Here is a 23,469-nt window from a genome sequence, read left to right as displayed (position 1 = left end):
ACTCAGCACTCATTAGCGTGCAACCAACTTCTTGGGTAATTTGTGTTTTCGTTCGATTATGTTTGATTCTAACTCTTTGAATGTATTGGGGGCCATTGAAGAATTCTTTTTGCAGTGTGACCGTGTATTGAAGTGAATTTGTTTGAATTATTTCACTCAACGCACACATTCATCTCACATCTTCAATTCCATTGCTACTATTACTCTCAGAAATCTAATTTCAACCATTATAAATTTCATTCTCAAGAACTACTTCCCCTTTGGTTACTTATTGGCAAGTGAAAACAGAAACTGTGTTGTATGCTAATCAAATTGAAGTCTTATACAGGAATCTTTAAGTGGATAATAGAATACATCATCTACGGACACCCCCCTAGACACTGGAAAACATCAGTCCAAACGTAGAGACTTTCAACTGTGACAGGAATGGCTGTATAAAAGTTTCATGCAGGTTTCCAATACATATTTGGGTAATAACAGCTCAAATGCTTTAATCAAGAGATGCCTAATATCTGGATTTTATTGTGTTGATTCAACAGAACAATCATAAGTTATCAGCAGAAAGAAATAGTGGGATAAAATTATATATAACAGTCGGTCTACTATTCTGGATTAGAAATGATAAAAATGACTTGCATCAAGACAGAGAAAGATTAACGATTAGAGTACAACAATGCCCTCCTTACATTAACAAATAGCTCATGATTTCTCTTCAAGATATAGATATATATATATATATATATATATATAGGTTTATAAACAAATTGGATCCCCTTTTTCATAGGATTTTATTGCATACAAGATCTTAACAGAAGAATTATTTAATGCTCAAAGAAATACATGAAATAAAACAAATGCATCGTATTTATAAATTACAATGCGAACTTGTAAATAAATTGAATCTAAGTTTGCGAACAAGGACATGGCTACTATAATGAACAACTCTTGCAAAAATGACCATAGACAACAGTAGACAGCAAAGGAAAGGCCACATGCTCAAGTACCTAAAGTTATCATCTTGGCTCTGCCATAAGCATTAATACACAGATTAGACACAAACTATGATTATAAAACTGAAAATGTAAAGAGGTATAGGAGATATGAGAAGATACTTACACATTTCCAGTTGCCCCCAACGAAGAACTGCCATTTCAAAGGAATAACAGCATATCAATGTAAAAGTCATTTTTGCAAGAAACTTCAAAAACAACAATAAAAATTAAGAAGCATGCTCTATCCCATATACAACCCTGCCTAAAAGGTAGTCATTTGAGCAAATCAGGTATCAAGAATAAAAGTACACATTCTCATTCCTGAATGAACATCAGGTAACTTAAATTAGAAATAACATACATTTTTTGGAAAATCATAAAATAGTATCATTTTCCAACTGAAGTAGTTGCCTTAGGGAATAGTTATTTTCTATCATTCCTAAATGTTTGTGGAATATAAAATTTATTGTAAATAGAGTCATTGCATACAATTAACAAGATCTTCTTATATATTTATTCATGAGGTAGTTAATCATGCCTGCCTTACCTAATCATTCATAACTAGTAATACTTCTGTTTAAGTGACTTAACATAATGTGACCTTCATACATTGCATTTCAGTATTGAAGTATTAATACTACAACGACAGGCACATTTCCTTGTGTTCAAGAGATGGCAAGACATTGGGTTGGCACTCCTCTAACAATAAGTTCCCCATGTTTTCACTTGCGATTTCAAGAGGGAGAGGTGTGTGGGTTGGCCAAGGACCATGATTATTTGCATCTGGTGCTAGTCTCCCTCCAAATGCTTGATGTTTTCAAACTTATGTTTACTCTTGAGTCTAGGTGTTGAAGAATCTGGGGCACCAGATTAATGAGATTCTTCTTTTACATGATAACTATTAATGTTTAACTTGTTAGCATATTCTTTAACATTAGTGTGTATTCTTTAGATCATTGAATAGCTATCATAACAAAGAGACAAGAACACAAGATGTTGTCATTCTGCCAGGGCCAAAACCTCTCCCTCTTGGAGAGGAAAACCCGCACACAATTCTTCTTATAGAGATTCCAATTGACGAACACCAAGACCATGACCCTTGACTGACTGAGCCACTCCAAAAGCAAGACACCAATCCTCTTCTTCATACTGCTGAGATCATCATTATCACTGCACCTTTTCCGAGATCAACACTGTGTCTGCACCACCAAGATCTTGACTGCTATTGCATCTCGAGACAGAGTATCACTGTAGGATTATTTAGATCCTTTTCATAACAATGATCACCACGATCCCTCTTCTTCTTTTCATTGAGACTATGACTGTGCTTTTCTTGCATTGAGATCATACTTATCAATGTGCCACAACTGCCATCTCTGTGGAACTGCTATAGTACATGATGACCATCCGAGAAACACATGATTACTTTACTCACTCAAAATTCTAAGTTATTGTGCCACCCAAAAAGCTTCAGATATCTTTCTTAACTGTGTTTTCATCCGAAACTTCAGAGGTATGCCGAGATACTTCACTGTAATTGTCATCAAAGCAACAGAGGTGTCTTCCTCCTGTAATGTGGATCCATACAAAACATTGCCCTGTATCAGACTTCCAAAATTCCTATACCCAAACGAATTGCTTCAGAGAGAAGTGCAAGTTTCTGTTCATCTTATTTGCGTTGACCCTAGGTGGGTATATATAGTGGTCATGCCTCCATAATGAGCCGACATAACCAAGTGACCTGTTGTGTCTCTTTAGCTAGCCGACATAACCAAGTGATCTGTTGTGTCCCTTTAGCTACCCGACATGACTTCAATTTATATTATTTTGCTGGCCGACATTTGCTTGTCTTCAAGAGGATTGTGCTGGTCTTGGATGGCTGTTCTAGACACTAGGTAGCTTCATATACATTTACAAATATGATCAAGAAGAGCTCTTTAACATGATTTTGACTCTTTGACTTTCCTAGAAACTCATTCATATAATTTACAAAAATAATATTTCTTTTTTTTCTTGACAAGTACAAAGATCAAAATTACTTTGACAAATACCGAACCGAGTTACACTTTTCTTCAACACTCCCTCTTAACTAGGGAGATATTTACAACAGTACTTGGTAATCCCATCTGTATAGCATCATATCAACCAGCATTGTCACAATGCAAGGCCTTGACTAACAGCTCCATCTCTCCACAAGACCATGAGCTACACTGCTAGCGAGACCAATGATTTATAGACACCTTCATCATTGTCTCTCAAGGTACATACCCACCAGGGTGTTCACTGAGTATGACCTTCTAGGACTATTCTTATCTTGGGTTCCCAGCCCTTAAAGAATATCGGTCCTCTTGCCTACTCTTATCTTGGATGACCTACACATCCTCAAAGAATATTAGATGCCAGATGATTACCCAACACTCCAATCTTTCTTCTCAGGTGAAGACAAGAATGTTGTGTCTATCATGTGCCTTCAATTCCATCCATGGCCTTCACCTAGACTTACGGTTGTTAGTCCTGGTCACATGCATGACACATGAAATAGAAAAACACAATTGTCACTCCTTTGTAATCAGGGGTGATCTAATTCAAGCTTCCTCTTGGTCAGGAACCTGTCGGAGCTTCCTCTTAGATAGGGACTCTTCTATACATTAGCAACTTCTTCTTCATGGGTCCTTCAGCTGCTTGACCAACTTCTCTCCTTGATGTCATGAAAGTTAGTTGAGCTTCTTTCTTGTAGAGCAACAACCATTTGCATTGACCCTAGGTGGGTATATATAGTGGTCATGCCTCCATGATGAGCCGACATAACCAAGTGATCTATTGTGTCTCTTTAGCTAGCCGACATAACCAAGTGAACTGTTGTGTCTCTTTAGCTAGCCGACATGACTTCAATTTACATTATTTTGCTGGCTGACATTTGCTTGTCTTCAAGAGGATTGTGCTGGTCTTGGATGGTTGTTCTAGACACTAGGTAGCTTCATATACATTAACAAATATGATCAAGAAGAGCTCTTTAACATGATTTTGACTCTTTGACTTTCCTGGAAACTCATTCATATAATTTACAAAAATAATATTTCTTTTTCTTCTTGACAAGTACAAAGATCAAAATTACTTTGACAAATACCGAACCGAGTTACACTTTTCTTCAACACTCCCTCTTAACTAGGGAGATATTTACAACAGTACTTGGTAATCCCATCTGTATAGCATCATATCAACCAGCATTGTCACAATGCAAGGCCTTGACTAACAGCTCCATCTCTCCACGAGACCATGAGCTACAATGCTAGCGAGACCAATGATTGATAGACACCTTCATCATTGTCTCTCAAGGTACATACCCACCAGGGTGTTCACTGAGTATGACCTTGTAGGACTATTCTTATCTTGGGTTCCCAGCCCTTAAAGAATATCGGTCCTCTTGCCTACTCTTCTCTTGGATGACCTACACATCCTCAAAGAATATTAGATGCCAGATGATTACCCAACCCTCCAATCTTTATTCTCAGGTGAAGACAAGAATGTTGTGTCTATCATGTGCCTTCAATTCCATCCATGGCCTTCACCTAGACTTACAGTTGTTAGTCCTGGTCACGTGCATGACACGTGAAATAGAAAAACACAATTGTCACTCCTTTGTAATCAAGGGTGATCTAATTCAAGCTCCCTCTTGATCGGGAACCTGTCGGAGCTTCCTCTTAGATAGGGACTCTTCTATACATTAGCAACTTCTTCTTCGTGGGTCCTTCAGCTGCTTGACCAACTTCTCTCCTTGATGTCATGAAAGTTAGTTGAGCTTCTTTCTTGTAGAGCAACAACCATTGATCACTTTCCTCCTTAGTTTGTCATGTCATTCCTTTCTTCATGGGAAGTGGCCTTCTTGGTACATATCTGGAACCTTCTCCATGTGGCTACTTCTTTCTCTTAATGCTTCTTTCAGGAATTTCCATCCACCACATGAATGCTAGTTGTCCTTACACTTACAACTCTTGTTCCAATAGCCTTGCATGAACTCATCCAAACATTATTCAAGCAATCAAGGCATAACAATATATCAAATCATACCTTTTGAGATGGCTTTCTATCATGACATCATTTCTGTCAGCATCCTGCATACATGTTGACTCATTTCCCAATATATATATATATATATATATATATATATGTCAAGGGTCTCTATCTTTTCCAGAATTCCATCAGACTCTTCGTATCTTTACAGGAGATTTCCTAGTCAACTCTTCTTGGTCCTAGGATGTTGATTGTCTTTATCAGGGTTGCATATCTTACGATCTCTTCCTCACACATTCCATTCCCAGGGGTTTTCTAATCAGAGTAATGTAATTGTAGTCAACTACCTCATAATTCTTATGAGGACATATTATGTTCATTTCATCTGGCGTGACTTCTGTCTTTTCGTTGTTGATTTTTTATGTACCTTGGACAACTGGTTTCCCATGGGTTAGTCTCTACCTAGGGAAAAGTGTCCAAAATAATTATTTTCCTAAGTGTGACTTTATAAAGTGAAAGTGACTTTATAAGTGGTAAAGTCAATGTTAAATTATAAAGTGCAAAGTGACTTTAGACAAAGCACAATGTGGTTACTTTATTTAATGGGTGAGTTAAAAAATAGGAAGTCAGAATTAAATGCACATGTATTCTCATCCCTTGATCTAAATAAATTTGAGCCATTACATTTTAGGGTTGCCCAAAAGTCATTTAGGGAAACAAAAGGGGGAAAAGAAAAGAGAGACCACATTCATTCTTCATGAGCAGATTGGAGAAAGGAGGCTGAGAGTTGGAGAAAAGTTCTGATGGAAAAATTTGTTGTAGCACGCTGAAGGAGTGATTTCTAGGCAAAATTGGGCAAAGAACTCAAGGCATAGAAGACAGCATAAGGTGCAGTACGAACAGCATTTAACGTTGTGAGCTGCATGTCATTCGAGAGAAGTTTTTGAGAAGAAAAAAATGAAAAATATGTATATTCCGTACAGTGGTATGGAAATCTGTACAGTCTGTATGGAATCCATACAGTACAGTATGTATGGAGTCTGTACAGTACAGTCCGTATTCATACAATACATATTTTCAGCTTCAAGTGGGCACAGAAATCGAGGCAAATTGGGCACGGTTTTCAAGCAATTTTGGGCTGAAGAGATAAGTTGTATTTTGTTGTTTTGTTTGTCTGCAAATGTATTTTTCCTGAACTTGAAAGATAAATAAATTTGAAGAGCTCTCTAACAGGCTTTCCCCAGAGAAGACTGCAGGGTTTTCCCTGGGTCTAAGATGACCAAAAATCTGTGTATTTTTATGTGTTGATGGTCTGTTTATGTCCATATTTATTTTCAGCATGTGTTGACAGTCCCATGTGTTTTAATCTGAAAATTTCATTTCCAGAGTTCTATATGTTGAATGTATGTTTATGGGAAAGGGCATTTAAGTGAATGGGAGTGATAAGGTGAAATTTAAACAAGGTTGGGGTTGCAGGAAACTTTTAGTCATCAAATTTCAACATTCGCATCCTTTCAGAGGAGGAGATCATTTTCCTTTGATCATGCTTCTTAAGATAGAGTTATTGATTTGCAACCATACGACGTGACATTATAAAAATTAAATACAAGTACACATACCTCATTTTCCCTTTAGGTTGTCTAGGCTTCTTTCAACAGCTTCCTTGATTGAAAGATTTTCAACCCCTTGAACTGCTCTTACATCATCATATCATTATTCATGAACCCCACAAGTTGGAGTTACTATAGAAACACTTACTTTATCCCTGGATTAGTGAATCTTCTAGTGAAGATTCCATCAGATAATCTTGAGGATCGTAAAGATCCCTATCTAGCAGATGTTTCACTTTTATTGCATGATGAGCCTTCTTTTAAGTGTTGGAGTTCTGCAAAGTTGTTGCCTACAACTTGCCTTCTTTCATCAAAACCCAAAGTTGATGACTCAGGTATCTTACTTATACCTGAGATTCTAGTCACCCTCGTGATGATGTCACGAGATCATGTTTCTAATATTTCCATGATGTCATATCATATCTATAATATATACATTCTACGCAATATCTAGGAGCCCAAAAGTAAACTTATAGAGAGACTAATTCAATGAATTCTACTCCCTCTTACCATTGGCTTCCATCCTATTTGGTGACGTGAATTTTCACATAATGTTCATGGTTCCTCTACCAACTTTTCTAATGTCTACCTTTATGAATTCAAAGGATACCTTGTTCAATGACTTCACTCATCTATGAGGACCATAACTATCATCCTTATTTTATGCAAGGACCTTGTCATGAGGATTATGACTATCCTCTAGCATTTCCATTCCCGTCAAAACCGAAGTCATTAAATCAAGAATTGATTAAACATGAGAGATGCTTACTTGGCATGTGAAGAGGAGATCTTCACCTTGATGCTTCTTTTGCTTGAGCTGCCCATCATGAACTGCTAGTATCCTTTTACCAAGACTTCTTTGGAGACCTTCTAGCAGCATGACATTTTTGATCTTGTCGTCATCGAAACTGCTTTATGATCTTGAGATCATCTTGATTCCTAATTCATCTTCTTGGTAATTTCGAATCCTATATTTGAACACATTATTGACATGCTCGTGACACTGTCATCCTACAAGTGGACCTTATTACATTCATCATTAGCAAATTCATACTCTAATCCAAGCATCAAGCATCATGCTATGTTTATAGACAAGATTCTAAATTGTGAAAAGTATATCGCTATGACATTGTACCTATGAGCATTGCACATACGAAGTACGTAGAAAGGCACTGTGATGTGGAGCCCGAACTTGCCAACGAATAACATAGACAGAAATAGTAAATGGATTGTGTATAGAGAGATTGTCTTCTTCAACAATATTTTGTTTCACTGAGATCACAATCGTAAGGAACCTGGGACTTACTCTTGTAATTTAGCATCAAAACTAAGATTATAACTTACGCTGAGACAATGAGTGCTTCATTGATCCTTTCCATCTATTCGAGATTATATACTCTGTCCCCACCCGAGCTTCATCACTGTTGCATCCTTTATTGTCACATTTTTCATGAGACCTTCACTATTTCTTTGTTGAAATCATCTCTGCACTTTGAGATCATGGCTTTCATCCAAACCGTGACAATGCGTATCACAATTGTACTGAGATTCGTTATGACTATATTCAATTATGATTGTGATGAGACAGAGTATGTATTTGTTCGATCATCAAAGTTCTCTTATTACAGCTATATGATGCCTTGACAGAGATGTGTTGCAATTATATCTTTTCGTTACAAGTATGTCGAGACTATGTGGAGAGATTATCGTAATTGTCATCAAAGCAACAAAGTAGTCTTCCACCTGTAATGCGGATCCATACGAAACATATCAAACTTCCGAAATTCCTATACCCAAACGAATTGCTTCAGAGATAAGTGCGAGTTTTTGTTCATCTTAGTTGCGGTGACCCTAGGTGGGTATATATAGTGGTCATGCCTCCATAATGAGCCGACATAACCAAGTTATCCGTTGTCTCCTTAGTTAGCCGACATGACTTCAATTTAGATTATTTTGTTGGCCGACGTGACAGATTTTTTCATTGTTCTGTTTGCTTGTCTTCAAGAGGATTGTGTTGGTTTTGGAGGGTTGTTCTAGACATGTAGCTTCATATACATTTACAAATACGCTCAAGAAGAGCTCTTTAACATGATTTTGACTCTTTGACTTTCCTAGACCTATGGAATGAGCATGAAACTCACTAATATAATTTACAAAAATAGTATTTCTTTTTTTTTTCTTGAAAAGTACAAAGATAAAAATTACTTTAACAAATAACGAACCTAGTTACACTTTTCTTCAACACTAGGGACATTTGAATATGTTCTTTTCAAGGTACTATGAGAACTTTTGTGTTATACATTTGCCTAAGGAGTTAATATACCAAGTTAATGGGCACATTCTGGTGTGTAACCAACTTGAGGTTTTAGCTTTAGCACTGATGGTGTTTCATTTGTGACCCACTTTTATTTTAATAAATTGGTATTTCAATTAGTCTATTGATGAGTAAATATGAATGCATTACAAGGTAGCAAGAACATTTTGAAGCATTTAATCCTTAAGGTTGTTGAAATGTTTAGCAAAACAACTACATAGAGAGGTCTAGAGTAGGGTTCAAATATATTCCAAAAAAAAACCCTTAAGAATTGTTTATTTACAACCGAACCGTATCTCCATCCCTAACTTCTCTCATTATCCTCATCTTTGGTCATACGTAGACTATCTAGAGTAAGTCTACTTTCATGATTAATAATTTCATTATTTTGTGAATACTTGTGATTCAATCTAGACTTACTGATTGTTTATGTAAGTATGAGGATAACACTAGCTTTGTTGCATGCCTCATGTAATAGACTTTGTTGTGAGCCTCACATGATGTAGTAATCAAGCTAGTTAGCTTAATGTATCAATATCTCACTTAACTAATGATGTGGTCGCCTAATTACAACGCGTGGGGAACACAATGAAGTAGAGATACATAAGATCTAGCTTTAATTTTTAAATGAAAGAGATTAAGATCGATTATTGATTAGGGTATCAATTGGGTTTATCTCAGGTGGTTGGGAGGAGTGATTAAGATCCTCCCCACCCAAGTTCAATTCTAAAAAGTGACATGATGAGCTTTGATGTAATAGCTTCAAGACTCGTTGTTTAGATCAGTGTTATAAGAACCAAACCATGCTAAACTGAATCAACCAACAGATTGTTTTCGAGGGAAAACTGATCTAAACTATTGTCATAGATCGGAAAAGGCCAATTTGGTACCAAGCCAACCTTTATACACCGCATGGACCAATTTCGTACAATGCTACTAACGACCCTTTAAACACAAATTTCTAATAATAATAATAATTATTATTAAAAAAAAAGTGTCTTATCGCACGAGTCTATCTGAGAGCTGTGTAGACCTAGCCGCCTCCCTGTTTTCGCAGGCCTCTCTCAGTAGCCTCTTGCTACTGAGTTTTCTATGACCATGCACCCCTTTGAGGAGGGTGACCCCCTCTCAATCAGGCATCAAGGAAATGAAAAAAACGAAGAAGCATTCGCGTCCCTCATTACTGCGAATGGAGCTCCAAGGAACAAGCCAACAATCAACAAATTTGTAAAGAAGCTTGAGGATATACCAAAGATCTCTCTCCCACCTGCTCTTCCTCGAAGAGCAGCTCTTTCTTTGGCAAAACACAGACTAGTTGGACAGTTTACGGGGATATGGTCGTCTCCCAAATCAGTACTAAAATGGGTTGAAAGAAACTGGAATGCAACCATTCAAGGGAAAATAGCAATACGATTTTGTGGAAGGGGATACTACACCTTTCTCTTCAAATCAAAGGAAGATAGAAACCTGATCTTCAAAAATGTCTTATACTTCATGGATTCCAGAGTATTATATCTAAATCAGTAGATGCCAGATTTCGATCCAAAAATAGACGTGCCAAGCACAATCCCAGTCTGGGTCAAACTCCCTCATCTTCCTCTACGTTGTTGGGAAGACGAATTGGTCAAAGTTATAGGAAATGCAATGGGCAAGTATATAGACAGATGTGCACCAAAGGATAACATGCATGCATGTGCTAGAATATGTGTGGAAGTAGATCTTGGGAAAAGACTTCCAGAGGCAATGAAGATCAAGGTAGATCAATGGACGCATATACAACAGTTGGACTATGATCAGCTACCACTCAAATGCAAGGTATGTCATGAGTATGGTCATTTTGCTAATAGATGTCTTGAAAAAAGAGAATGAAAATGTCGAAGAACAAGAAAACACTTGGGAACAAGTAAAAAGGAAAAAATCCACCAATAAGCAGCCAATATCAATTTCCTCCTAGCCTTAAGAACCAAATAAAACCACCTCCCAGCCATCATTGAAGGTTATCTCCCCACTTCACACATGTGAATCCCTTTAGGCCCTTGGAAGACCCAAATGATCCACCTTCTCCTAGATCTCCAATATATAGCCTCAACTCCCTTGCCCCCATACCCTCTTCCTCTATTCCTCTTTCCCCCCTACCCCCTCCCTCAGTGGACCGCATATTAACAAGAAATCAAGCTAAAGAAAATCCCCAAATTTTGGATCAGCAAAAAAAGTGGGAAGAAAATCCAACAAGGAAATAAGAGACGAGGCAACGGCTAGAGAAATGGCATTAGGAACTCAACAACCAATGGAATCCTTCCTGGGAAAAAATATAGGAAACAATGAAAAAAGTCAGCAAAGAGGAAAGGGAGGTCCCCACTAGCACAATATTAAATAATGATAGTGGTCCCATGGAAATGTCGCAGCCTTGGCACCCCTTTCAAAGCCAATGCAACGAGAGATATTCTAACCAAAGAAAAACCAGACATCTACATGATCCAAGAAACCAAAACAAGCAGTCAAGAAAATAGAAAATTGATTCAAAAATTAAGAAATTATGATGGAACAATGCTAGAGGCAACAGGAGCATCAAAAGGAATATGTACTTTATGGGAAAAAAGAAAATCGGAATTAATAAACCAAAAAATCAGCAAACATTGGATCAGAACAGATTTGAGAAATCTCAACACAAAAGAACTGTATAGCTTCATGAATGTATACTCTCCAAATCACTACAGAGAAAAAGACCACTGCTAGAATTCAACAAAAGAAGAACTAGCAGAAAGACAAAACGAGAAACTAATTCATGGAGGGGATCTAAATTTGATAAAGAACACTGAAGAAAAAATTGGAGGGAACTATCATATAGATCCGTCAAGAGAATCCCTTTAAGAAATAATGGAGCAGCACAAACCAATCGACAACCCTCCAATCAATGGGAAATACACATGGAGTAACAAAAGAATAATGAAGAGTAACATTAAGGAAAGGTTGGATAGAATCTTAGTACAAGAAAACATAACCGTTAATTTCACCTCTCTGAAAAGCAAGATTGCTCACACATCAGCTTCAGATCACAAGTCGATAAAATTGAGCATGGGTAAGTTGGAGGAATCAAGGCCCAGTCCTTTTCAGATACAACTCGAGTTGCGACAGCAATGGAGAATTTGGAAACCAAATCAAAGAGCGTTGGACAAAAAATATCATTGGATCTCCCCAATACGTTTGGGAAACAAAGCTAAAGAATTTAAGGTTGCATCTAAAAATTTGGGCAAGAGAAAATGATACTCGAGACAAAGCAAGGAAAATAGAATTACAAAAAAAAATAGACAACATTCGCAAAGAAAAAGAAAACGAAGAGGAAAGCAAATAGGACTATCTGCAAGAAAAGGAAATCTTCTGGGAAATTTACAAGCAAAATAAAAAGGAAGAAGAAGAAAGTAGAATGAAGTCCAGATGTCTCTAGCTGAATTCAGGAGATAAAAACAAAGTCTTTTTCATAATTCAATGAAAATCAGACGAGCAAGAAATCAGATTGAACAAATCTAGGTAGATGGGCAAGAGTTAAAGGGAGCTAAAGACTTAAAAATTGCAGCTCACAATTATTTTAAAGATCTACTTACAACAAACGAACAGCAAGCAGATAATGAAAACTTTTTGGAGCACATAAATAAAAAAATAAGTGACCAGCAAAACGCAAAAATAAATAAAGAGATTACTCAGGATGAAGTGAGGGAAGCGGTTTGGAGTCTTCATCCTGACAAGGCTCCGGGGCCAGACGGGTTTACAATGGCTTTCTACAAACAGCATCAGAATGCTTTCAAAAAAAAAATGGAGGAAATACAAAATCTTCCTATTTGGCACTCATACCCAAAGAGTCCACCCCAACAACTTTCAATAGATACAGACCAATATCTCTTTGCAATTCTTCTTATAAAATAATCACAAAAATTCTAGCAAATAAAATCAAGAAAATTCTTCCGGAAATCATATCGGAAAATCAGGGCGACTTTGTACCCAAGCGGCAAATCACAAACAATGTACTCATTGTTCAGGAAGCTATTCACAGTACCATTCAAAGGAAAAAGAAATGAATGATAGTAAAGTTAGATATGGCAAATGCTTTAGACAGAGTTAACCATAATTATCTAGCAACAGTACTTAAAAAATTTGGCTTCTCATAAGATATAATAGAAACTATTCAGGCTTGCATTTCAACTCCTTGGATAGCACCTCTAATAAATGGCAAGCCCAACAAATTCTTTCAGAGCACAAGAGGGCTAAGACAAGGTTGTCATTTATCTGCATTCCTCTATATCATCATGGCAGAAACTTTAAGTGCAGCGCTGGAAAATCAGAAGGAAAAAAAAATAACAGGTATACAAATAGCAAGAGGGGTCAAAAATATAAATCATTCACTATTTGCTGATGATACCCTTCTCATGCGGGGGGCATCAAGCATAGTAGCTAGAAGATTTTAAAAATTGTTGGATGATTTCTTTCAAGCCTCCGAAGGAATGCTAAACAATACTAAATGCAAAATATATAGCTCGAATACTTCTCCAAGAACTATGCAACACATCTCACAAATATTGGAAATTCCAACACAAACAAGATGGACTCACTTTACATACCTTGCGTTGCCTCTAGCTCAAGAAAATGTAAAAGCGGAAATATGGAGCAAACAAGTGGAAAAAATGAAGGATAAAACTCAGAATTGGGGAGTGATGTGGCTTAATTTGGCAGGAAGAGTGACCATGATTAAGGCACTCCTCTCAGTCCTACACCTATTTATCAATATGTGATTATTTTGGCCCCGCAAGTGCCCATAAGCAAATGGAAATAATTATAAGAAGTTTCCTATGGGAAGGAAGAAAGCAAGAGAGTAAAAATTCAACCTAGTAAAATGGGATCAAGTCACCTTTCCTTATAAAAAGGGAGGCCTAGCAATCTGCTTACCAGGCCAAATGAACATTGCTTTAGGGATAAAAATAATATGGAGAATGATAAGTGGAAAGGAACAATGGTGGGAAAAAGTACTAGTCATGAAATATATGAATCATCCCAAAACTAAACTGATAACAGAATCTATTCCAGTCAGGCCATGCACACAAGTTTGGAAACTTGTAAAGAAAATAATTCCCCTTATTAGAAACCACATTTCTAAAAATTCAAGGAATCGCAAAACAGTTGCGATTTGGGAGGATCGAATACCGGGAAGAGAGCCTCTAAATGTCCAGCGGGATTTACGAGGACTTCATAGTTGGATGGAAGAAAGAAGGATATATACTTTATATTCAATCTCTGAGTGGGATCACGATAACTGACTTGAATGGAAAATACCAACAATTCCAAAAAAATTAAAAGGCCAATGGGAGAAACTAAAATCTCACCTTACAGGGGCAACTCCCATAAACAGAGAGGAAGAGGATGACTATGTGTGGGATCCAAATGGAGAGGAATACATGGTGAAATCAGGGTATAACATCCTCCAAGAACAACAAAACCAACAAGATTGGAGTCTATGGAAGGTAACCTGGAAAACAGAATGTCTTCCTAAAATCAAAGCTTTCATTTGGACTCTTCTCAAAGGGAAATTCTAACCTTTGAAAAGTTAAAAAAAAAAAAAGAATACAAGGTCCATCTAGGTGTGTCATGTGTCAAATGGACGAAAAAACAATTCAACATCTCTTCATGGATTGTAGGGTGGCCAGAAAATGTTGGACCCAATTAACAAGTCCGCTGGAAATAAATATCAATTTCTCAAATCAGTTATCAGCGCATCATAACACATGGGAGAAGAGCTACCCGTATTCAAAGAGAATACAAGGACAAAATAAGCAGGATGTGGAAATGCCTCCCCTCAATTCTGTGTTGGCAGATTTGGCTAGCCAGAAACAAAAGTATATTCAAAGAACAAAATCCAAGAATAGGCAAGATTCTTTCAAAAACATGGAGCCTAGTATCAGAAATAATAAACTCCAATGGAATGACAAATGTGGACCAAAACAGCCTACAGCAAGAAGAGAAAGATTGGTACAGCAAAGCAACGTTAGAAAAAAATACAGAAGCCCCAACAAAAAAAGAGCTCTCACAGCCAAGAAATGGAAGTTAAGGCTAGACGATAAAGAATTTGAAGAATGGAGAAAAAACAAAAAATATTTAGTCTTTTCTTCAACAGGGCATAAAAAAATAACCAAGGGAAAGCAGGGGCAGGTGGAGTACTTACAGACCCAAATGGGAAACAATTACTACATATGAATGGAGTCTCAGAGAAACTACAAACAACAAGGCGGAAGCATACAGCCTTCTCTTAGGCACAAGATTGTTAAAAAAACTAGTGATCAAAGATCCTATAATTATAGGAGACTAGGCAATCATTATAGCAACAATGGTCAATGATAATAATTTCAATAGTATCGCCATTAATAGAATTTATCGGAGGATCATATCCAACATAAAAATTCTGGGAAAGATCACTCTCAAACATGTGTTGTGAAATCAAAACAAAGAAGTTGATAACTACACCAATAAAGCAATTGAAAGACCAGTTGGGACTTTCAAGGAAAACAACGAAGTATTTTGTTTAAACATTCCATGATTCCCACATCTATGAAGAAGAATGAGAAATGAGAAAGAGGAAAGAAAAAGATGAACAAATCTCCATTCCCAGAATGAGATTGTATGCAAAATACAAAGAAGATTTGCTATCAGTGGCTCTCAAGTGCAATCTGCGAGACTCAGAGCGCAAAATCAACTCAATCCCCAAAAAGCTCCATAGCACGTTCGACTAGATTCACAGGCGTCCTTTTCCTTTGAGCAAAGATGAAAATATTCATGTCAGTCACAAGCTTCAGAATCAAAAAAGTCATACAAGCGAAAGGTGTTCTATCACGGGCAGTTGTACAAGCACAAAGGTGATCTACAATAGCAGTTTAATCCTCTGCACTATGGTCAATGAATTGGCCGAAGAGCTCAGCCATCTTCGTCATTTAGAAAGCACAACCTCTCTACGTTCAGGATATCTCTCAAGTGATCAACTCTCTTTGTTTCCCCTCACCTGCAGTCCTTTTGATTGTTGAAATTTGGTACCGGAGGACAGGTGGTTCCCTTAGGCTTTGATCTTTGGCCTAGGGAAAAGTGTCCACAAGAATTTAATTTTTCTCTTAAAGTGACTTTATAATTTTATAAAGTTAAATCTAATTTAAAAGTGACTTTAAGTGATAAAGTTACTAAGTCTAATTTTAAAGTAACTTTTATAAAGTAAATGAAAAATTAGAAAGGAAAAGTGACCTTGGAAATAAATGACTAAGTGGGTCTTTATTAAAGTGGGGTGAATTAAAAAATAGAAAGTGAGATTTAAATGAGCATTTACTCTCAGCCATTGATCTAAATCTATTTCAGCCATTGGATTTAGAGATCACCCAAAAGTCACTTGGATCACCCAAAAGTCACTTGGAGTTATATTAAAGGAGGAAAAGGAGGAAAAGGTCATTCATTCTTTCATGAGCAGATTGGGAGAATGAGAGCAAGAGAGCAAGAGAGATTTCTGAGCAGGGAGGAGAAGGAGACAGCAGCTTGGCACACATTCCAAGGCAGCAGTTGAGCAGATTTGTACAGCTGATTCAGCACATAATGAAAGGCAGATTTTTGCACAAAAATCGAGGAGCAGTTTGCTGATTTTTCTGCACACAAAACGTAGGCCGTACAGCATTTATTGTTGTCCTGTTTGCTGTAATTTCCAGATTGTTGTGAGGCACGGGAAATGAGATAAGTTGTAAATTTGCTTGCTGATTTTTTGTTGAATAATTCTCACTGTAAAAAGGCAATTTTTAAAAATAAAGAAGAGCTCTCAAACTGGTTTTCCCCAAGAGTTGTAGGGGGTTTTTCCAGGGTCAAGTTGACCAAAAATATCAGTGTTTTAATGTGTTTTAATGGCTGTTTTTGATTGCTGATTTTTAATTCTGCAATTTCCAGCATTCTGAAAAATTTCCAGAATTTTTGTTTTCAGCAATATTTATTTTTTTCAGTCTGTTAAATGTATGGTTATGGGAATGGGCATTTAACTACATGGGAGAAATAAGGAGAAACTGAAAACCGGGGTGGGAAAACAGAAATTTCTACATGGTATCAGAGCTTGAGTGCTGAAGGGCAGTTTGGGACAGCGAAAGGAAAAATTACAGTTGCTGATTTTTCACTCAGAAAATTCCAGCAAGCTGATTTTTTCATAAACAACAGTTTTATCTTTACTACAGCAGTGCTATTTTTCAGTTTTAGGACAGCAGGATGTCATTGGGATTGAGGGTGGAGGATAGGCTGGATGGGCATATAAATTACAGCGTTTGGAAGGAGAGAATACAGAGTATCTTTGAGGAGGCAGAAGTCTGGGATATCATGGTGCATACTGCACAGAACCCTGTTGTTGTGCCCACTGATGTTACTCAGTTGGCTGAGTATAAAAAGAAGAACAATAAGGGTAAGAGGCTGATTCTAGACGGAATCAAAGACCATTGCATTCCTCATGTGAGAGGAAAGAGCAATGCCCATGAGATGTGGACAGCATTGTCCAATCTCTACCAGAGTACCAATGAGAACCGGAAGATGGTCCTAAAGGAGAAGCTGAAAAACATTAAGATGGGGAATGATAGTGCAGCTGGATATCTCACAAAGATTACCAATGTGAGAGATGAGTTGGCAGCGATTGGAGAGGCCATTCCATCCACTGAGTTGGTGCGTATCGCAGTGAATGGCCTCCCCCGTTCATGGTTGAACTTTGCTGATGGGGTTTGTGCACGTGAGACCCTTCCCACATGGGAGAGGTTTTGGGATGATTGTATTCAGACAGAGATCAGGAAAGGACAGCTTGGGGCAGCCAAGCCAGTTGAGCAGGATGAGGACGTAGCACTGGTGGCAGGAGGCAAGAAAGGCAAAGGGAAGAAGCAGGCTTCCACAAGCAGTGGTGGGGGCAAAGCCAAAGGTAAAGGTAAACAGGGGAACACACAGAAGGACTATTCCAAGGTGAAGTGTTGGAATTGTCAAAAGATGGGACACTATGCAGTTGTGTGTCCGGAGAAGAAGAAGAAGAAGGGGAAGAACCAGGACGTGGCAGCTTCAGCAGAGATTGAGGACTTTGCAGGTCGTTTTGACCGGGAGTTTGCGTTCACTACGTGTGAGTCCTCTAGTGTAGGATCACCTGCCACACAGGTTCAGAGGGAGCATGCTTTTCCCTCGATTAGCGGAGCATCTTCAGGTATCTGGTATGTGGACAGTGGGGCTTCACGTCATATGACAGGAGTCCGTGAGTACTTCTCAGAGCTTTCAGAGAGTGGCACTGATATTGAGGTAGTACTCGGTGATGACAGAGTTGTTAGAGCAGTCGGGGTGGGGACAGTGACATTTCAGAGGGAGTCCAAACCTCCCTTGAAGGTGTCAGAGGTTCTTTATGTGCCAGGGATGAGGAAGAACCTCATATCCGTCTCAGCTTTGGAGGACAGAGGATATGAGGTACTGTTCAGGGGAGGACAAGTGTTGATGTATCCCAGGGGCACTCCAGCTGATTCAGCTAGAGTGATAGGTGTACGCCATGCAAAGGTGTACAAGTTTGCATTCCAACCCCTTTTGGCATTGAGCAGTAGTACCGACAGCAGAGCTAGCAGTTCTGAGCTGTGTGAGATTTGGCACCGCAGGATGGGACATATGTATCATGGAGCCTTGAGGACATTGCGGGAGATCACTACAGGTGTGCCAGATTTCAGTACTGATCACTTTGATACTTGCAGAGGTTGTGCGATGGGCAAGTTTACCAAATCCCCTTTTCCCAGCAGTGACAGTAGAGTGACGGGGATACTTGATTTGATTCATTCCGATGTGAGCGGTCGGATGTCTCATGTTTCCTTGAGTGTATATGAGTACTATGTTTTATTCATTGATGATCACTCCAGGAGGACCTGGATTTATTTCTTGAAGACCAAGAGTGAGGTCTTCAAGCGGTTTCAGGAGTTCAGAGCTCTTGTGGAGACTCAGACAGGTCGAAAAATCAAGTCCTTGAGGTCGGACAATGGAGGAGAGTACACCCTTGGAGAGTTTGTTGACTATTGTGCGGAGGCAGGCATTAGGAGGGAGTTCACTGTTCCTTACAACCCCTAGCAGAACGGGGTTGCAGAGAGGAAGAACAGATCCATCATAGGGGCTGCCAAAGCCATGTTACATGATCAGGGGTTGTCATTGTTCTTGTGGGCAGAGGCCTGCAAGACAGTTGTTTACTTGCAGAACAGGAGTCCGCATCGTGCCTTGGTGCACATGACTCCGGAGGAGGCTTTCTCTGGGAAGAAGCCTGATATTGGTCATCTTCATATCTTTGGATGCATAACATACTCCTATATACCCAAGGAGAAGAGGACCAAACTAGAGCCCACCGCAGAGAAGGGTATCTTTGTGGGCTACAGTGAGACCTCAAAGGCCTTTCGGATTTACATTCCTGCACAGAGGAGAGTTGTTGTCAGACGGGATGTGAAGTTCGAGGAGGACAAGGCCTTTAGGAGGTCACGGGAGTTAGAGTATCTGGATCAGCCAGACCCTCAGCAGCAGTTGAGTCAATCGTAGGGATCCAGTGGGCAGGGATCAGGAGGATCCGGAGGTTCATCTATGAGGATGTCAGGTCCGTCAGTGAGCAGTGGCTCATCGAGTCAGAGGGGTGGTGCTCCGGGCAGCATGCAGAGCTGTTCACAGAGCAGTTCACTAGGGAGTCCACTGATGGACAGTTCACACAGTACCTCAGCTTCTACAGGTTCAGGTGCAGGCAGGAGGACAACAGACAGACAGTCAGGAGTTCAGGCTACTGATGGTGATGAGGAGGAGGAGTTTCATTCTCCTATGGGAGAAGCATGCTCAGGGAAGAGGAAGCCCAAGTGGCTTCAGGACACCTTGAGAGATGCCACATCTGTTGCTGAGCCGAAGAGGCTGGTCAGAGAGAGTAGACCACCTGAGAGGTTTTGTAGTTATATGGCGATGGTTACCAGCATCCTTGACTCTGAGCCTTCTAGCTATGAGGAGGCAGCTAGCCAGCAGGTCTGGAGAGAGGCCATGCAGGAGGAGTATTCTTCTATCATGAAGAATGATGTTTGGGAGGTGGTGCCGAGGCCTGAGGGCAAATCCGTGGTTACTTCCAGATGGCAGCATTGAGAAATTCAAAGCGAGGTTTGTGGCTAGAGGGTTCTCCCAGGTAGAGGGAGTTGATTATGAGGAGACCTTCGCTCCCGTGGCTCGATATACTTCGATCCGCTCCATTATATCGATAGCAGCAGAGATGGGTTGGAAGATCCACCAAATGGATGTGAAGACCGCATTTCTCAATGGCTTCATACAGGAGGAGGTGTACATTGAGCAGCCACAGGGCTTTGAGGTGCATGGGAAGGAGTCCCATGTGTGCAAATTGAAGAAGGCCCTTTATGGCCTGAAGCAAGCTCCCAGAGCTTGGTACTCCAAGATAGATGCATACTTGCAGGGGATGGGTTTCACAAAGAGTGAGGCAGATCTGAACCTTTACTTTATTGTGATTGGTGAGGAGCCTCTCATTCTGGTGCTGTATGTGGATGACTTGATCATTACAGGTACAGAGAGACTCATAGAGCACTGCAAGAGAGATCTTGCGGCGGAGTTTGAGATGAAGGACATCGGCTTGATGCATTAATTTTTGGGTTTGGAGGTGTGGCAGGAGGAGGGGCATTTCTTCCTGGGGCAGGGGAAGTATATTGTGGACATCCTTAGCAGATTCCACATGGAGGATTGTAGACCCATGTCGACACCGATGATCACCAACTGGAAGAAGCTTCATGCTTCGGATTCCGAGTTGGTGGATCCCACATTGTACAGGCAGCTGATTGGTTCCTTGATGTATTTGGTCAACACTAGACCAGATATTTGTTTTGCGGTCAACACGATGAGTCAGTTTATGTGTGAGCCTAGGAAGGTTCACTGGGTGGCTGCAAAACACATTTTGCGGTACTTGCAGGGGACAGTGGATTATGGTCTGGACTACAGGCAGGGAGATGGAGTGAGATTGGCAGGATACACTGATTCTGATTGGGCAGGTTGTGCTTCTGATAGGAAGAGCACTTCAGGGTGTTGTTTTGGGTTGGGTTCAGCAGTAGTGTCATGGTTCAGCCGGAAGCAGCAGTCAGTAGCACTGAGTTTAGCGGAAGCAGAGTATATGGCAGCCAGTCTAACTAGTTGTGAGGCCATCTGGCTTCGCAAGATGTTGTTTGGCTTATTTGGTCAGCCGTTGAGACCTTCAGTGATTTACTGTGATAATCAGAGTTGCATTAAACTCACGGAGAATCCAGTATTTGATGACAGGTCAAAGCATATCGGGATCAGATATCATTTCATTAGAGACTATGTTCAGAAGGGAGTTGTGAAACTTGAGTATATTTCCACTGATGAGCAGGTTGCAGATATTCTTATCAAAGCCTCACCACGGGGCAAGCATGTCTACTTCAGAGACAAGATGGGTGTGGTGAGGAACACCTTCCTCGGTAAGAGGGAGTGTTGAAATTTGGTACCGGAGGACAGGTGGTTCCCTTAGGCTTTGATCTTTGGCCTAAGGAAAAGTGTCCAAAAGAATTTAATTTTTCTCCTAAAGTGACTTTATAATTTTATAAAGTTAAATCTAATTTAAAAATGACTTTAAGTGATAAAGTTACTAAGTCTAATTTTAAAGTAACTTTTATAAAGTAAATGAAAAATTAGAAAGGAAAAGTGACTTTGGAAATAAATGACTAAGTGGGTCTTTATTAAAGTGGGGTGAATTAAAAAATAAAAAGTGAGATTTAAATGAGCATTTAATCTCAGCCATTGATCTAAATCTATTTCAGCCATTGGATTTAGAGATCACCCAAAAGTCACTTGGATCACCCAAAAGTCACTTGGAGTTATATTAAAGGAGGAAAAGGAGGAAAAGGTCGTTCATTCTTTCATGAGCAGATTGGGAGAATGAGAGCAAGAGAGCAAGAGAGATTTCTGAGCAGGGAGGAGAAGGAGACAGCAGCTTGGCACACATTCCAAGGCAACAGTTGAGCAGATTTGTACAGCTGATTCAGCACATAGTGAAAGGCAGATTTTTGCACAAAAATCGAGGAGCAGTTTGTTGATTTTTCTGCACACAAAACGAAGGTCGTACAGCATTTATCGCTGTCCTGTTTGCTGTAATTTCCAGATTGCTGTGAGGCACGGGAAAGGAGATAAGTTGTAAATTTGCTTGCTGATTTTTTGCTGAATAATTCTCACTGTAAAAAGGCAATTTTTAGAAATAAAGAAGAGCTCTCAAACTGGTTTTCCCCAAGAGTTGTAGGGGGTTTTTCCAGGGTCAAGTTGACCAAAAATATCAATGTTTTAATGTGTTTTAATGGCTGTTTTTTATTGCTGATTTTTAATTCTGCAATTTCCAGCATTCTGAAAAATTTCTAGAATTTGTGTTTTCAGCAATATTTATTTTTTTCAGTCTGTTAAATGTATGGTTATGGGAATGGGCATTTAACTACATGGGAGAAATAAGGAGAAACTGAAAACCGGGGTGGGAAAACAGAAATTTCTACATTGATGATCTCATTTCCAGCTTGAAGCTTCCAACAACTCGTCCCCTTCATTCTCCTGATTCATCTACCTCACAGTTCTTTCATATACCCAGGCTCAATAACCCTCAGTTTTTTATAATCTTGTTGTCATTAGCCTCTCTTCAGTGCTCTTCCCCAACCGAATACACTTTCTGTATACTCCATGTTCACATCTCAAGCACTCAGAAGCTCTTAACAGCTTCCTCTCACCACTTCGTTGCACCTCCCTGTACAATACACAGGTTATGGTTTTTACGACATACCCCCATCTTGAGAGCAGCGTCCTCTCCTCAGCATCCTAGTCCTCTGTTATTCTGGAGTCAAATTTTCTACCTACTCTTTACCTCTCGCATAAGTAGCATCTCTTGGCCAGTTCTCTATTTCAGGACAACTCCTTGGATCGTTTTTGGATCACAAAGGAGAATCAGTGCTCTTTGGGTTCTCCCAGATCTTTGGGGATCATTCATCAAGTGGACTTCACCAATCAAAATTTCGACATCAAAAACAAAGGAACAAATAGAACGCACCAAACTAAGAGAGCCAACACTAAGATCAAAAAAGACAGCCTCCACAACAATTCAAAGCAATATAATGGCCTGTAACCCATTACAAAGAGCTGAAAAGAATGACAATTGCCCAACCTGTAGGGCCAATACGTTCATGATTGGAAAGTTTAATCAATCCCTAAAGGATTTCAGGGTATAAATGAAGACAACAAACGTGTATATGCAACGAGACATAGACAAACAGAGAGCTGAAATAGAAGATCTAAAAGACAAATGCAAGCATCTTGAAGAAATAGTTGAGTACGTGAAGACCCTGAACCAAAGTCAGCAAGAGGAAACCTCCACCAAGAACAACAAGAAGCGTCGTCCTCAACAACAGGAATCAGTAAATCAGTTTTAGTGATCAAATCTTTTTTAATGCAGTGCAAATATAGTTTTTTCCTAGGA

The 23,469-nt window shown here is 39.3% G+C and overlaps 1 protein-coding gene across 1 annotated transcript in view; it reads right to left on the bottom strand.

The window, feature by feature from the left end:
- The window catches only part of TIM (triosephosphate isomerase), a 353,432-nt gene that overhangs the window by 303,620 nt on the left and 26,343 nt on the right, over positions 1–23,469 (bottom strand). Inside the window, exon 2 of the mRNA XM_089404394.1 lies at positions 1,117–1,143. Coding sequence (XP_089260520.1) covers positions 1,117–1,143 — 27 coding nt within the window. The remainder of the gene's footprint in view (positions 1–1,116; positions 1,144–23,469) is intronic.

This window comes from Pinus tabuliformis, chromosome 2_2 (assembly GCF_031772625.1).
Source record: "Pinus tabuliformis cultivar Carrire ecotype Pingquan chromosome 2_2, CPIR1, whole genome shotgun sequence".
Lineage (NCBI taxonomy): Eukaryota > Viridiplantae > Streptophyta > Pinopsida > Pinales > Pinaceae > Pinus > Pinus tabuliformis.
This window is presented reverse-complemented; position numbering and strand designations above follow the sequence as displayed.